The following is a 15359-nucleotide window of genomic DNA, read 5'->3' as shown; positions in this document are numbered from 1 at the left end:
GGGTATCTCTGGTGTGATCCATTCTATGTGGTCACAGTTTTTAATTAGTGGAGTACAGTTCTATTTCCAAATACCAAGGAAGTGTGTTTTGATTTTATCTCTATATATTCCTTGTATATACTGCCTAAAATTCTACCAGCTCTATAGATTGATTTAAGAATCATCAGTGGTTAACAGGCTCTACCCTTACATTAAGCTCTATTAAGGAAACAGTAACTTTGTCAAATCATGTAAGAACAGAAAAAAGCTTACGGCCCTGTCAAACTCGTCACCTGATTTGGCACCAATGACTGTAGCTTAGATCATGTAACTATGTGAAAGCAGTTCTTTTAACAGAAGTCAAACCAGATGGCAAGATGCACAGATTCTGAGTATAAAATGCAAACGATCAATGGACTATTTACCTCATTTCACTGCTCCAGATTGCTTCTGGAGTATCAAATTCTCCTAGAAAAATCTCAGAAAACTTTTCAGGCTCATAATTTTCTAAGTAACAAACCATTGCTTCTGGAAGGATGTGCCCAAGTATACTTCTCTGAAAAATATCTTGTCCTTTTGTCTTTAAAACAAAACAAGACACAGAAACACTAAAGTTATCTTTCAATTTTCTAATAAATGAATTAGGATTAGAGAACAGTTTAAGAAAACAACTGGAACAAATTGCTTTTATGCTTTGGAAATTTAGATGGAAACATGGCAAAATGTGACGTGGAAGATGTCTGGTATTAACTGGCTTTGGCATGAGCTCCTAAGATAGAATTAACACTCGCTGGGCCTCCAGCAGACTGAGGCTCCTCAGGTGTCAGGTGCTCCCGACATTATTTAGGACAACTGGCTTTGAACCATGTGTAATAGGAAAGGACAACACAAGGAGAGATTCCGTAACGATTTACATCAATTATTGTGTTATGTTGTCGGTTGCAATTTTCACCTGTACCTGCTTCTGTTTTCAAAAACAAGTAAGTCCAGAAAATCAACATCTTAAAAAGCCTGTCCTCATGAAGTGTGGCTATTTAGTTGGAGAATATCTATAAAGTAATTATAATGAACTATTTTAAGGACTTCATATTCTCTGGCTGGCCAAATGGAATGAGGATAATGACCATACTTTATCATACTAAATTTTAAAACTCATTTCTTTACCTGATAGAAATAAAATCCTAAGGACTATAAATACTTTTCATTTTTCTTTCTAGGCAAATTGAGAATGTTTTATTTCTCTAGGATCTGACAAAGAAACAGAAAAAAAAACCCAGACATGGTTTTACTACCTAGTGCCAAGACAAATTAGATGATGAATACTTCCAGGCTTTTCGCTAATAAAAGGCATAAATTCACTATCCATTAAATTTTGGGATGAAGAAATGCTTGCTCTGTTCTTATAGAATACTATTATTTGGTAATTCCTGCATCCAGGGTTCTGTTACAAACACAGTTTTGCCCTAATTAACCAAAATATTGTTAGGTGAAATGACATTATCATTTCTCATGTTATAAAAATTTGAAAGAAAGATTACATATGCATAACTGTGCAAAAAAAGGGAAAAAAGAATGCTAGAAAATGTCTAATGCTATGCTACGGAGGTAGCATTAGAAGTAATTTTTTAAAAACTTTTTTTATATTCTCATTTTCTATTTGTATAAAACTGTAGAAATTACGCTGCCATAGGCATCACTTTAATATCATTAGATTATTTTCCAGGGCTTCACTGGCTTGTCTAAGAAAACATACAGTTTGATCTAGTGTCCACTGTCAAGGTGGCATAAACATTCCTTGATTAGTCTCAACAGTGGTCTGGTTTTGGTTTATTCTTCTGCTCTCAATAAAATCTGAAAAATCAATGTTCCATGAAAATCCTAACAAAATTGGAAACATCTTTCAGTTATGTTTTGACAATAAATACTTCTGTAAAATGTAGGTATAAGGTTTCAGGTTGTCAAAGCTATCTGGATGAGTCTTATCTTTTTTGGATTCCTATTTTTCTTCCCCAGTAAAATGGAAAGACACTTGAGAGCACCTAAAAAATTAAGTAGCTTCAAAAAAGAAACTTAGCACTTCTGCCACGTTGTGATCTGAACAAAAAGAAGGCTGAAGTCTTAACTGAATTTTAGCTGATTATATGAGATTCAGGTATATACTCAAATATTTATGAAAATTATTAAATTTTACAAAAAGGAACAAGTTATATTCACAGCAGTGTCAAGTTATAATTCACATCTGAAATTTCAATTCTAAATCCAATGGGCAACATTTATTTTCATTAAAAAATATTAGCTTAAGACTTTCTATGTACAAGGTACCACAAGGAATGTGAAAAATGAGTAAAACAGTACCTGCCCTCAAGTGCTTACAATCTAGTAAACATACACAGCTCAGGAAACTTAAGTGCCAAGACAGCTTATCCAGTGTTAAGTTATACATTCAGAGGATTAATCTGGCTTACCTCCTCTGACTTGAAAGCCTGTTTGGTATGCGTGTACTTCAAAAATCTAGGGAAAAAAATGACTTGTCAGACATAGGAAAGGATTTAAATTTAGTAACCTTAGGTTTCTAAAGATCAGATTTTTTTATAGATAAATAAAAGCCACAAAAGGCAACTTGTAAATACATATTCCCAAACTGTTTTATTTCTAATTAAGGCAAGAAATTAAATGAATTAGGAAGATTTTTAAATTATGGTCATATTAATAATATGAAAAAATACCCAATTTGAAGAAAAAGCAAAATGTAAAACTGTATGTGCAATATGAGTATACTTAAATACATATATTTGAATTGTATTATAAAAGATGGTGACAAAATCTTCAATTAGATGTGGTAAAGTGGTGTGATTCTGAGTTATTTTTTACCCATTCTAATTTCCAAATTTTCAGACATATAAACAGCTTTTATAATGAAAAACTTAACAAAAGCAATGATATACTCAAAAAAATAATCAATTAAAAAAATATTTATCCCTGTACATTTCAAATTATAGCTTTAAGATTACCATTAAAGTTCTTACCGAGCAACAGGAAGCACATTGGAACCTGTATACATCATGATAAAGAAAAATACTCCACTAAGATAAAGACGAGGTAACTGTGGGTTATCTTGCATGATATGGCATAACAAAATCGCAACCTTCTCAACAAGGATAGGGTCAAAGGTCAGCAGTAGCTAAAAAAATAAAATGTTTTTGTTACTGGATTATAAAAAATAACTTGTAATAACATCATTTACCTTAAGTTTATGTATTTCATGTGCTGAAGTTATAGTTTCTTATAAGTTATAAAATAAAAATTTGTGGGATTTAGTAAGCTTGTCTACCAGACGCAACAGATACAAAAATTAGTTCATTTGAAAGATTTGAAAATTAGTTCAAAATGAACTTAATGCAGAGATAGTAAAACACTGAGAATTGATCAAAACTTATTCAGAAAAGGCCCAAAGATGCCTGAAGCTATGCTGTCATGGTTATAGGTAAAACTGTTTCTTATGCAGGAATCTTCCTGAGTGGACTTCTTTGTTAATGACAAAAGAAAAAAGAAAAATAGCTATGCTCTGGGTTAGTTTCAGAACATGAAGCATTCCCTGAAGACTACTTGAGAACTCAAGGAGCAGAGCAGAGAACTATCAGTGGACACTAACAGCACTAAAAAACAGATGTACAAGTGCAAGTAGAGGGCAAACGGGAAACTGAATACCAGCAGTACTTCTGCTACTGCCAGAAAGTACCAAGAGACGGGGGTCTCTGGAAATTTGAGCTAGGGGTACTGGAGGGAGCACGTGGGACTACCATAATGAATCCGGGCTTTAAAAAATCATACAGAGTTGCTATGACTAAACACTTGATAAAGATATTAATAAGTTTTATCTTAATATAAGTGGCATTTTTATTTTCTATAAACACTTCCCAAGAATCCCCAATGTTGGGTCAAATGGTACCAGTAAAAAAAACCGCACTAACGAGTAAATACTAGCTCACATTAGGAGGTCAAAGTTGTAGACTCAGTTACAAGACTGAGTTGCTATATGTCTTTACGTAAATAATTTGGATTTCTCTGTGTTTTGGTGTCTTACCGGTTCAACGAGTTGTTTAGATTGAGTGTTTAGTACTATGACATATTTTAAAGGAAAAGTTGAAAAAAAAGAAAGAAAAATTGAGATACAGTAGCACAGGATTTTCCCTAGTTTAACAGCAGTTGTAGTTCAAGACTTGATATCACTTGGGGCGCCTGGGTGGCTCAGTTGTTAAGCGTCTGCCTTCGGCTCAGGTCATGGTCCCAGGGTCCTGGGATCGAGCCCCACATAAGGCTCCCTGATCGGCAGGAAGCCTGCTTCTCCCTCTCCCACTCCCCCTGCTTGTGTTCCCTCTCTTGCTGTCTCTCTCTCTCTCTGTGTCAAATAAATAAAGAATCTTAAAAAAAAAAAAAAAGACTTGATATCACTTTAACAAAAATATGGGAATTAGCAGGCAAAAATTCAGATTATTTGAAATTATGACTATACCAGAAAACCTAAGACATTCACTCACTCTTAGACACACTCTTTTTTTTTTTAAAGATTTTATTTATTTATTTGAGAGAGAGAATGAGATAGAGAGAGCAACTGAGCAGGGAGCCCGATACGGGACTCGATCCCGGGACTCCAGGATCATGACCTGAGACAAAGGCAGTCACTTAACCAACTGAGCCACCCAGGAGCCCCTTAGACACACTCTAAAAATTCTGAAGATGTTATCAAAAGGTCAAGCCAGAGATTGCTCTTAAAGTCAAATGAAGTACAGAAATCTGTACCGACCAATGTAAACACTATGTTCCTGAACACTACTATAGCTGCCTGTGTTTAGCAAGATTACAATCTCCAAGAATGTGTGAAATTAAGGAAAAACAAAAAGAGCTTCTAAAAAAATACTTTTTGAACTTAGTATAAAAGATACAGGTGGTATATACTATTAAGAACAGATAGGCTGGGCGCCTGGGTGGCTCAGTTGGTTAAGCGTCTGCCTTTGACTCAGGTCATGATCCCAGGGTCCTGGGATCGTGTACCCCCTTACTCAGCAGGAAGCCTGCTTCTCCCCTCTGCCTGCAGCTCTCCCTCTTGTGCTCTCTCTCTGACAAATAAATAAGATCTTTAAAAAATAAAAAAAAACTTTTTAAAAACGGACTCTTCCCCTCCGAAGTGTTGTGTTATACCAACCACATCTCTCAAAAGTTTTTTTAGTCATGCTTTCCTGGCCTAAAATTCAACAGTGTTTGCATTTATCTCTTTCTTTCAATTCCCTAAGTCTTGGAAAAATACTTGGGAGAGGTAGATTTACAGGCCTTTACCTACATGTCCAGAATAGAAATAAATCCCTCTCCTCGTGCCACCTCACATACGTAGCCATACATAATCCTCTGGGCTGGAGTAGGTGTTAGGTTACAAGAAACAATAATTGCAGTGCTCTTTCATTTAAGTAGTGAAACAGAAAGGTCCACAACAGAAAAGCATGCAGATTTTGAAATGCTGACATGCTTAAATAACAGAAGTTGGGGGCGGAAGGGGGGGGGGGGGAGTTGATAGGGTACTGTCACTGTCGTATTTCAGAGGACTTTCTCATTATCAGTGACTTACACAGGCACTTGCACACCTATGAATGTAAAAATATACAAACTAAGTAATTCTCCTCTCCCTTTTCACATCAATGTACAACTGATGTGTACAAATAGCACAGGTTACTGCCATACACTTGAAAGTCACATCATGCGTGGTTAATATAAAAAACGGGATTTAGGGGCACCTGAGTGGCTCAGTCAGTTAAGCGTCTGCCTTCGGCTCAGGTCATGACCCCAGGGTCCTGGGATTGAGCCCCGCATCGGGCTCCCTGCTCAGCGGGAGTTTGCTTCTTCCTCTGCCTGCCACTCCTCCTGATCTCTCTCTCTCTCTCTGTCAAATAAAATCTTTTTAAAAAATTTTTTTAAAAAGTAAGTGAATTCCTGGGGCGCCTGGGTGGCTCAGTCGTTAAGCGTCTGCCTTCAGCTCAGGTCATGATCCCAGGGTCCTGGGATCGAGTCCCGCATCGGGCTCCCTGCTCAGCGGGGAGCCTGCTTCTCCCTCTCCCTCTCCCCCTGCTTATGCTCTCTCTCTCAAATAAATAAAATTTTTTAAGATAAATAAATGACGAGACTTAACAACAGGATATTTAATAGGAGGGAAACACTGACCTGAAATCTCTGGGACCTGACTTATTTGGATTTAATGCTAATCTGGATAGCCTAATTCCAAAAAAGTGGAATAATGAGGGGAAAAACAAAGAAAAAATACTTCAGTATAACCTACATTAATTCCAACTCAATGTGTTGGGTCAGTTGCTATCCATGAAAACACTGAACTGAAAAGAGTCAAACTCTGAGCAAGCTGGCAAGACTGCTGTGATATTTCTTGGAATATAGCCAACCACATGTCCACTTCTGTGGCCCACTGGTATGCTTCTCAGGAGTTCTAACTTCAACAGTGTGATTTGAAAAATGCATAATAAAGAAAACCTGCTGAGAGTAATTCTGGAGTCTGGAGGCTTCCTATGTTTAGGTTCTTGGATATACAATCTTCCATAGTATATTCAGAATATCAACTCAATGAGGAATAAGTGAAATATATGTAAATCAGGGTTCAGGCTTTCTGGAAATGGAATACACTACAATAAAACAAAGAGTAGGGCTCATGCCAAAACTGAGTAAGGGAGAATGATTCTTAAAATACTGTCCCTAATTTGGTAACATTAAGATAACTCACCTGAATAATATGGGGAAGACAAGCGCTATCTGACAGCAGTCTTTTCACTCTCGGTAAAGGCCGAATGATGGCATTATCTTGATCCCTAGAAAGTATTTTCTAAGGTCAACATTTAATATATTTATTAAAATTTGTATGTGCAGAGGATATGACATTCTACTAGGCATGAAGCATGTTACCTTACTTTTTTGTTAATGAAGACTAAGCTCTCATACAGCTGGGAACATGATTAGGTATTTTGGTTTAAATCTATTTGGCTGCTTAATATGACTTCATTTCCTTCCATAAGATTTCCTTGAAAAACAGTACCCTAGAAGAGCCAAAGACTCTTATTTATTATTTAATTGATTAAACTTGGTGTTGTCCAACACACTGTCAGAGGTTATTTCCCCCCAAAGGGCATATCTAACTTTGTCACATAATTTTAAACCTTAACTATTTGCAGTATTTTCCACGTATAGCTTTAATTTTAATGCTACATTCCTTCGAAATGCTAATTGTATGCTTTTAAGACTGATCTGAAATTTAAAGAGAATTGGAACCATGAAAGCCTCAAGTGTTATAAAACTGATAGTTTCTCAGTAACTTCCATCACAAAATGTCTCTAGTAGAGTAATAAAATGATACATAATATGCAAATATTTTATAAATATCAAAAGTTCCATGCAACAGTTACAATTATCACTCTAGAACACAGTCTCACCTTCACTTGTCAAGTGGGACAAGATGTGGGGCGAGACCCAGGCTTAGACTCAAGTTCTATACCAGGAGTGGCTAACCTGACCGATAAGGAGCCGGTGGCACTCACCACTGTCTACAGGCTGCAGTATGTTTATTTCAAATGTTCATACCTGATTCACAGCAATGTGACAATTGTTACTGTTGCTAGAGTGCAGTTAGTAAGCCTCAATTTTGTAACATTATTTGAAGTTTCCTAAAGTCACTTTTTAGCTACTTTTTCAATATATTTTGCAAATTCTTTCTTTATGTTTCAAAAGCTCCAAAACTCAAAGCAGCAGTCCCTCAAGGTCACAAATGGAATATCTTTGCTCTAAAGCATCAGGGTAATCCCATGTTGTTACTGAGGAAGCTCCCATGCAAATGGAGAGAACAAGATTATTTTAGAGTCCCTATTAACCATGGAAATGTTCAATTACATTTTACCTGCTTGGGAAATATCCACACATTGTGATCAACATGTTCAATATAAGGGTAGCAAGGTCAGTTTCATTTAGAACAGCCTGTCCACTGGCTAACAGACACCACTTAAGCTGAGGTATTGCCTGAAGTGGTCGCCATCCATCCATGCCTTGAGCCCAGCATCTGGTTTTTGCATTCAACATTCCTTTGGTCCACAATTCTTGCATCTAAATCAATGGAAGGCACCGTTATTACAAACACAAACAAAGCAAAATGAGGTTTGCTAAGGTTTTCTGTCTTGTGGCAAATACATGAACTATGGTAATAAACATCCAAGTTCACTATCAAAAAACAATAACAAACTTTTGTTGACAAGTCTTCAAGAACCTGAAATAGGTTACTAAGAAAACAACCATTTAGTTGGCCAACCTGCAGAGCATAAAGAACATTGGGAAGAATGAAAACAGCAGGCAGAGTGTAAAATGACCAAAATATATACAAGCAGAAGGCTTGGTCTTCAATAAAACTATCTTTGGCTAAATTTCAACTGAGCCTGAGAGGGCAAGATCAAGTATCAGCAGATGTTAAGATGGAAATTGCCCTTGGATTGCACAGGCAATTTTCAAAGAATTTCAGACTGCATATTAAAAAATTTACCTATTCATTCCATATAGAAGTGTTATAGTCTGAAAAGCCTTAATATCTATAATATTATAATAGCTTACAATTAATTATTAAGGTAGCAATTGTTATTATTTAAAATTCATTAAAAATCTAAGTGCTACCTCTGTAACAACAGCTTATAAACAACAAGGGTTGAAGACATGACTGTATGTCTGTTTCTGTGCGTGTGGTTCTTTATAACTGCAAGCCATCTAATCCTTCATGGGGAAGTTGATGGCTGAGCCCTTGGAGCTGATGACAGTACTTCAAATCATAGTTTGAAAATACTCAACCTCTCTCTCTCTTTGTGCTAAGCAGGAGGGTGTAAGAAGGACAAAGACCATCACAAAAAGTTTCTCTAAGACACTAACCTCATGAAATCCATATGGGCCACTCCTTTCTTTGTCTGCATTGCCAAAGTACCATTCCTTTTCACTCTCTCTTTTCATATCTGGAGAGGCTTCGATTACATTGCTCTGAGTTTTAAAAAGATGTAGTTATTTTTCAAGGCAGAAATCTAAGGGGGCAGATACCATAAATAGTAACACGGTACTAACTTTCTGGGTTTACAGTGTACCCTTTGGAAAATCACCTAAATTTCAGGTGACCTTATTTTAAGAGTAAAGGATCAGATGTCTAACTGAGTAGTCCAAAAAAGCTATTTCCTTACTAATATGCATTTGAAATAAATGGTTTCCTAAATTCACTTGGCAATCTAAGCTAAATTCAAAGACATTTACATTCCCTATGGACATTAAATAAATTCTCATGCCAGTAAAATTTTAGTAGCAAAGAATATTATAAATACCTATATAAAGAAATACAACATTAACCTTAAACCACAATGCTGAAAATACTAAAGTTCTTTTGAGGGAAAAAACTCACTCCAACTAAAAGTTCAATAAGTATCTGAGATCAAAGAGTTAAAATACTAAAAGGTTTTTAATGCATTTAAACACTTTCAATCTACTACCCTCACTACAGATAATTCTTATAATTTTATATATCAATGTTTATGAGAACCAAAGATAAAATTTTTATTTAGTTAGTATATTTTATTAAAACAAGGTTTTTAACTACCCTCATAACTACCAGCTTATGGTTAGATTCATACAGACAGACATAGCAAAGTGGTTAAGAGCTTAGACATCTGGGTTCTAACTGGCTCTGTTCCTTAATGGGTGGCCCTGGGTAAAACACTTGGCTTCTCTGTCCCACAGTTTTTTCATCTGTAAAATGGGACAACCACTGGGGAATTTAAAGAGTGAATATATCACATATACCAGAACAGTACCTGATATACTGTCATGCTACACAAGCATTACAATTACTATTATTCATACCTGACAATAGAAAAGGCCATATTCTAAATATTCAAATAGCACTTTTGTACACAATTAAGCCAGAAACTAACATGGAACATCTCCTTGAACTAGGAGATTAAACAAAAACAAAACACAACACCAAAAAAATCACCAGTGAGCTAGGTATAGATCTCTTCTACAAGTTAGGTATCAGAAGAGGCCTTTCAGTAGAGACTTGCAGTTCTATCCTCTTACTGGCTGGTTTCAATAAGGCCTCCAGATTCCTAAAGGCAAAGTATATTCTCAGTGGCTGTCAATGCCATAAGTTCTAATTACATAACTGACAAATTCAGTTTAAATCTGAAAGGTCACATTGCCTCAAAATAAGCCACATTAGAGATACAGTTACTTTAAAAGACAAAAGAGACACTTGAAAAATAAAATTGGATCAACACTGTCCATTTGAGATTGTTCTTATGGTTATTTTAACTTTTACTGGCCATATTCAGGACCACATATATTGACAGGTTTGCATGTAAATTTTTACGATTCTTTTGATCCGAAATTGTCCTCAAAGGCGGTTAAATTTGTGAAATCTAGGTAAGCACACATACTTGTAGTGGTACTGTAGCTCGGCTCACGTGAAGATGTGCAAGGGTAAGCAAGTCCACAAGGATTCTAATTCCATTTGAATCCATGAGATCCTTAACATTTCTCTGGAAGGCAAAAACACTTTTACCTAATTGAAAATTTTTCTTTCCAATAGGTACTATTACCTAAAAGACTCAAAGAAGAAAACATTTAGAATCTCTTTGGAAAAACTGACATACAACTGGTATTACTTAGTGTTTTCAGGATTTTGTGTTCAAGGAACATGACTTTATATAAATGTGAAAAGGGCAAAGCAAAGAGATCACATAAAGAATTTTTACTTAAATATATTCTGAGCAAAACAAAACAAAAATAAACAAAGCCTGGCAGGAGTAACACACACGATAAATTCTCGGGTTCGCATTTTCCTAGGTTTTTGGGTTAATAACCAGATTATTCTATAAACAGAAATAAAATCTGGTATATTGAAAAATCTTGGGGCGACTGGGTGGCTCAGTTGTTAAGCATGTGCCTTCGGCTCAGGTCATGATCCCAGGGTCCTGGGATCGAGTCTCACATCTGGCTCCCCGCTCGGCAGGAAGCCTGCTTCTCCCTCTCCCACTCCCCCTGCTCATGTTCCCTCTCTCATTGTCTCTCTGTCAAATAAATAAATAAAATCTTTAAAAAAAGAAAAATCTTTTAATGTTCCAGTTCTTGTAAACTTAAGATAAAAACTGGCAATTTCTTAGAAGTTAGAAAGAGATTATAATTTAAATTTTCATAAGATTAATTATACTTCATTTTAAAATATGTGCACTATTTTCTAAAAGTGAGAAAAAACTAAGCAAGTTAGAATATCATAAATTTAAGAAATAAAAGACCTGCTTAGATTTCCCTGCAACATCATATAATTGTGAATAATTGCTATATTTACAACTATGAATTCTTCTTAGAAACCAGTATGAACCTATTAAAATGCCTTTAAAAAAAAAAAAAGATTTATTTACTTTAGGGGTGCCTGGGTGGCTCAGTCCGTTAAGTGCCTTCGGCCCAGGTCATGATCTCAAGATCCTGGGATCCAGCCCCATGTCAGGCTCTGCGCTCAGCAGGGAATCTACTTGTCCCTCTCCCTTTGCCCTCCCCCCACCGCTTGAACTCTCTCTCTCAAATAAATCTTAAAAAAAAAAAAGAGAAATGAATTTTTCCTTAAAAAAATTTTTTTTTATTTGAGAGAGAGAGAGAGGACAAGTGAGAGGGGCAGAGGAGAGGGAGAAAGAATCCCAAGTAGACTCCATGCTGAGTGCAGAGCCCGACGCAGGGCTCATTCTCACCACCCTAAGATCAAGACTTGACCTGAAAGTAAGAGTCAGATGTTTAGGGGCACCTGGGTGGCTCAGTTGTTAAGCGTCTGCTTTCGGCTCAGGTCATGATCCCAGTGTCCTGGGATCGAGCCCTACATCAGGCTCCCTGCTCAGCGGGGAGCCTGCTTCTCCTTCTCCAGCTCCCCCATGCTGTGTTCCCTCTCTTGCTATCTCTATCAAATAAATAAATAAAATCTTTGGGAAAAAAAAAAAGTCAGACACCTAACCAATTGAGCTACCCAAGAGCCCCAATCCTATTAAAATGTCTTTTTTTTTTTTTTAAAGATTTCATTTATTTATTTGACAGAGAGAGACAGCAAGAGAGGGAACACAAGCAGGGGGAGTGGGAGAGGGAGAAGCAGGCTTCCCCCTAAGCAGGGAGCCCGATGAAGGGGCTCCATCCCAGGACCCCGGGATCATGACCTGAGCTGACGGCAGACGCTTAACGACTGAGCCACCCAGGCACCCCCCTATTAAAATGTCTTAAAAAAGAAAGTGTGAAGAGCTAAAGTGACTCTCCAGTTTGTCTTCAAATTACTTTATCATCAAAATGTACATTGAATAAATTACAAACCTTCCATTTTATGTCATTTATTTTACTTCCAGTCCAATCCTAAAGAGTCCCTAAAGAAAAATCAGCTATTGATTTCATCCCTCATTATTCTTCATTCAGAATTTTATTATCATTAATTTATTCAGTATCTGTAACAATAGGACAGAATGTACAGAGTATGTGGCAAAAAATTTTCATTCCAGAAGTTGATAGCACACAGAGATTTCTGAACTAAAAGGAGCAGAAAAGAATCATGTCCAGATAATTAGCTCAAACTGTAATATTTTATCTTTTTGTTATATATTCACGTGATTTATCTGCAAATAACTGCATACTTAAGCAAAATACTGTACCTTATTAAGGATCAACTTGTTAAGGAAGAGGATCAACCGGTCTCGTTCAAGTTTATCTGTGCACTATTGAATAAACAAGAATTTAGTCAGAACGAACAGAAACACAGATTAAGTTATTATCATCAATGGACAAAATCAGCAACAGCCAATAAGAAAGTCACCTTTTAAACATCAAGAACGTGAGAGAAGACTATTAATTATTGTTTAATTCCTCAATGTCTTGCATTCTGTGAAATTTTATATAACTTGTCTAATTTCCCTAGAAAGGCATATATTTTGAAAGTCAAAAACAAATTACTTTAACATATAATTTATATATATACAAATATATACTTTAATATATAAATATATATAAAAATTCAAACAAATGAATTACCCCAAATGACACTTCTCAAGTAAATATTCTAAAGAATGATTAATGATGTTTCATATAAATCACATCATGATAACAGAAACAAGAAGGAAAATATGTATCTGTCTAAAAAATACAAAGGCTATGCTGCAAGTACTCAGGTTTACTGGAATAACAGTGAATTAGAAAAATACACTATTGTGTATCATTAATAATGTAACAGCAAACAATAAGATTTTCATCTGGTTATGTTATTTCCTAGGTATGTTTTATGACCTTATCCAGAATCAGTTTTCTAACCTACAAAGTATGGTTGACAGTAAAGGTAATTATAACAAGCATTGATGGCCATTTAAAAATTGGTGAAATGGTTCTAAGGCAGTTCACTGAAATTCAAATTGTTAAATGTAAGAGGAATATAAGCACAAAAGAACAAAGTATATATACTGCAACAAGTAGGTTACACTCGAATTTGAGCTGCAGGATGGATGAATAGGTCACTATGTTCTTTCCCCCAGCCAAGGTCAAGTGTTAAAGGACAAACTTTCTAAAATGTGCTAACTCAAGGTTCCCTTTTTTGGCTATCATGGTAGTTCTAAAAACTTTTTAAGTGTGTAGTTCTTCACACTTTGAAATTCAGCATGCTAGCAGGCACCTGAGTGGCTTAGTCGGTTAAGCGTCTGCCTTTGGCTCAGGTCATGATCCCAGGGTGCTGGGATCGAGTCCCACATCAGCTCCTTGCTCAGCGGGGAGTCTGCTTCTCCCTCTCCCTCTGCCCCTCCCCCCCCACTCATCATGCTCTTTCTCTATTTCTCTCTCTCTCAAATAAATAAAATCTTAAAAAAAAAATTTAGTATGCTAGCATAATTTAAAATTTTTCCAAAGTGGAAAACCAAATGTACACACAAATCTAATAGTCACTATTTCTTTTACACACCTGTCCAGCTCATCCATACTTAAATTAAAGACTGGCAAATAAGTCGCTAAAGTTGTTCAAAAGCAGCAACTGAAAAAAATAAACTGACATGGACAAATACTAACCCATTAGTCATTTTCCTATTCACCTAACTTATATTTAATTAAGTATAATGTAAACTGCACAAAACTCATGCAGAAAGTTATGGTAACAATGTAATCAAACAGAATTTATATTCAGTTTTGAAAATTTAATAAGTACCCCAAATGCACTATGAAACAGCAGTTTCCTTAAATGATATTCTTACCCTCTCTAACATTCCAATGATATATCTTGTATCTGTAAAAGGTCCTATTTCTTCATGACATCTGCCATAAACAATAGCAAGGGCTTGTAAACATAAACACTTCATGTTTACTTTTGGGGTGAGCAGGAAACGATGATAGAGCTCGTTGAAAAATTCATACCTAGATTTTTTTAAAAAAAGTTCACAATGGAATTAGCCATGGAACTAATAGTGAAAACAAATATAACAAGATATGAAGAGTAGCTTACGATCTCTTAATTGATCCACTTTCTTCATTCTCATCTTCCTCCAACAGTAATCTCAGGTAATAGTCTCCTATTTTGATTTCCTCTGCCAGGCACTCATATTTAACCTTTATTAATAAATGCACATTAGAGTATTTTAATTTACAAGAAGGTTTTGGCAGTTTCCACATAATCACTTCTTAGTGATTATGATCTGTTCAGAGCTTTTTTCTTTTCTTGTAAGACCACCTTTAGCAGAAAAAAATTCATCATTTCTTAAAATATCTGGTAACTATTATTAATATAACTTACTATTTTAGTTAAATATTAAAGAGCTGGAATTATATACCAAATTTATGACTGTAAAACTTGTTGATAAAAACTTTCGCAGGACTGTATGGTACTAATGAGGTTGAAGGGAAGGAAGACTCAAACACTGTTAAGAGATAATCTGTTTCCCTCCCTTCTCAGTTTGTCACAACCAACTACGGAGTAAATGATCCTGCACCATACACGGTTTGTGCAATTCACACAAGTTACCTCAGGTTTTTCTTCATCTCCCAACACATCAACTACACTTTATGGTGTATTTTTATTTATTCATTCTCTGCATGTCAAATTACCCCAGATTACAAAGGAGGCGATACATGAAGGAGCAGCCCATGATGATCAGGAGCTATGGCAGCAGCATGACCTTTGGACTCAGGCTGCTTGTCTAAAGATTGGCAAGCAATTGTAAAAAGGAATTCTACTGACCAGATTATTAAAATTCTTTTTCCAAAGCCTAAAATAATTTCTAAAAATATAAACTATATAAAATCAAATATATATGAATATC

At 35.8% G+C, this 15359-nt stretch overlaps 1 protein-coding gene across 3 annotated transcripts in view; it reads right to left on the bottom strand.

Moving 5' to 3' along the window:
- DNAJC13 (DnaJ heat shock protein family (Hsp40) member C13) overlaps positions 1 to 15359 on the bottom strand; it is a 123874-nt gene that overhangs the window by 45179 nt on the left and 63336 nt on the right. For all 3 annotated transcript variants that reach the window (XM_034994710.1, XM_034994720.1, XM_034994729.1), the window contains 10 exons: positions 14546 to 14649; positions 14298 to 14457; positions 12723 to 12785; positions 10479 to 10580; positions 8932 to 9036; positions 7922 to 8124; positions 6758 to 6842; positions 3006 to 3160; positions 2445 to 2490; positions 405 to 559 (listed from right to left, as the gene is read on the bottom strand). In XM_034994710.1, the coding sequence (XP_034850601.1) occupies positions 405 to 559; positions 2445 to 2490; positions 3006 to 3160; positions 6758 to 6842; positions 7922 to 8124; positions 8932 to 9036; positions 10479 to 10580; positions 12723 to 12785; positions 14298 to 14457; positions 14546 to 14649 (1178 nt within the window). The remainder of the gene's footprint in view (positions 1 to 404; positions 560 to 2444; positions 2491 to 3005; positions 3161 to 6757; positions 6843 to 7921; positions 8125 to 8931; positions 9037 to 10478; positions 10581 to 12722; positions 12786 to 14297; positions 14458 to 14545; positions 14650 to 15359) is intronic.

This window comes from Mirounga leonina, unplaced genomic scaffold (assembly GCF_011800145.1).
Source record: "Mirounga leonina isolate KUSES-001 unplaced genomic scaffold, KU_Mleo_1.0 Mir_115, whole genome shotgun sequence".
Taxonomy (NCBI): Eukaryota; Metazoa; Chordata; class Mammalia; order Carnivora; family Phocidae; genus Mirounga; species Mirounga leonina.
Note: the sequence above shows the minus strand (reverse complement) of the source record. Positions and strands in the feature narration are given on the sequence as shown.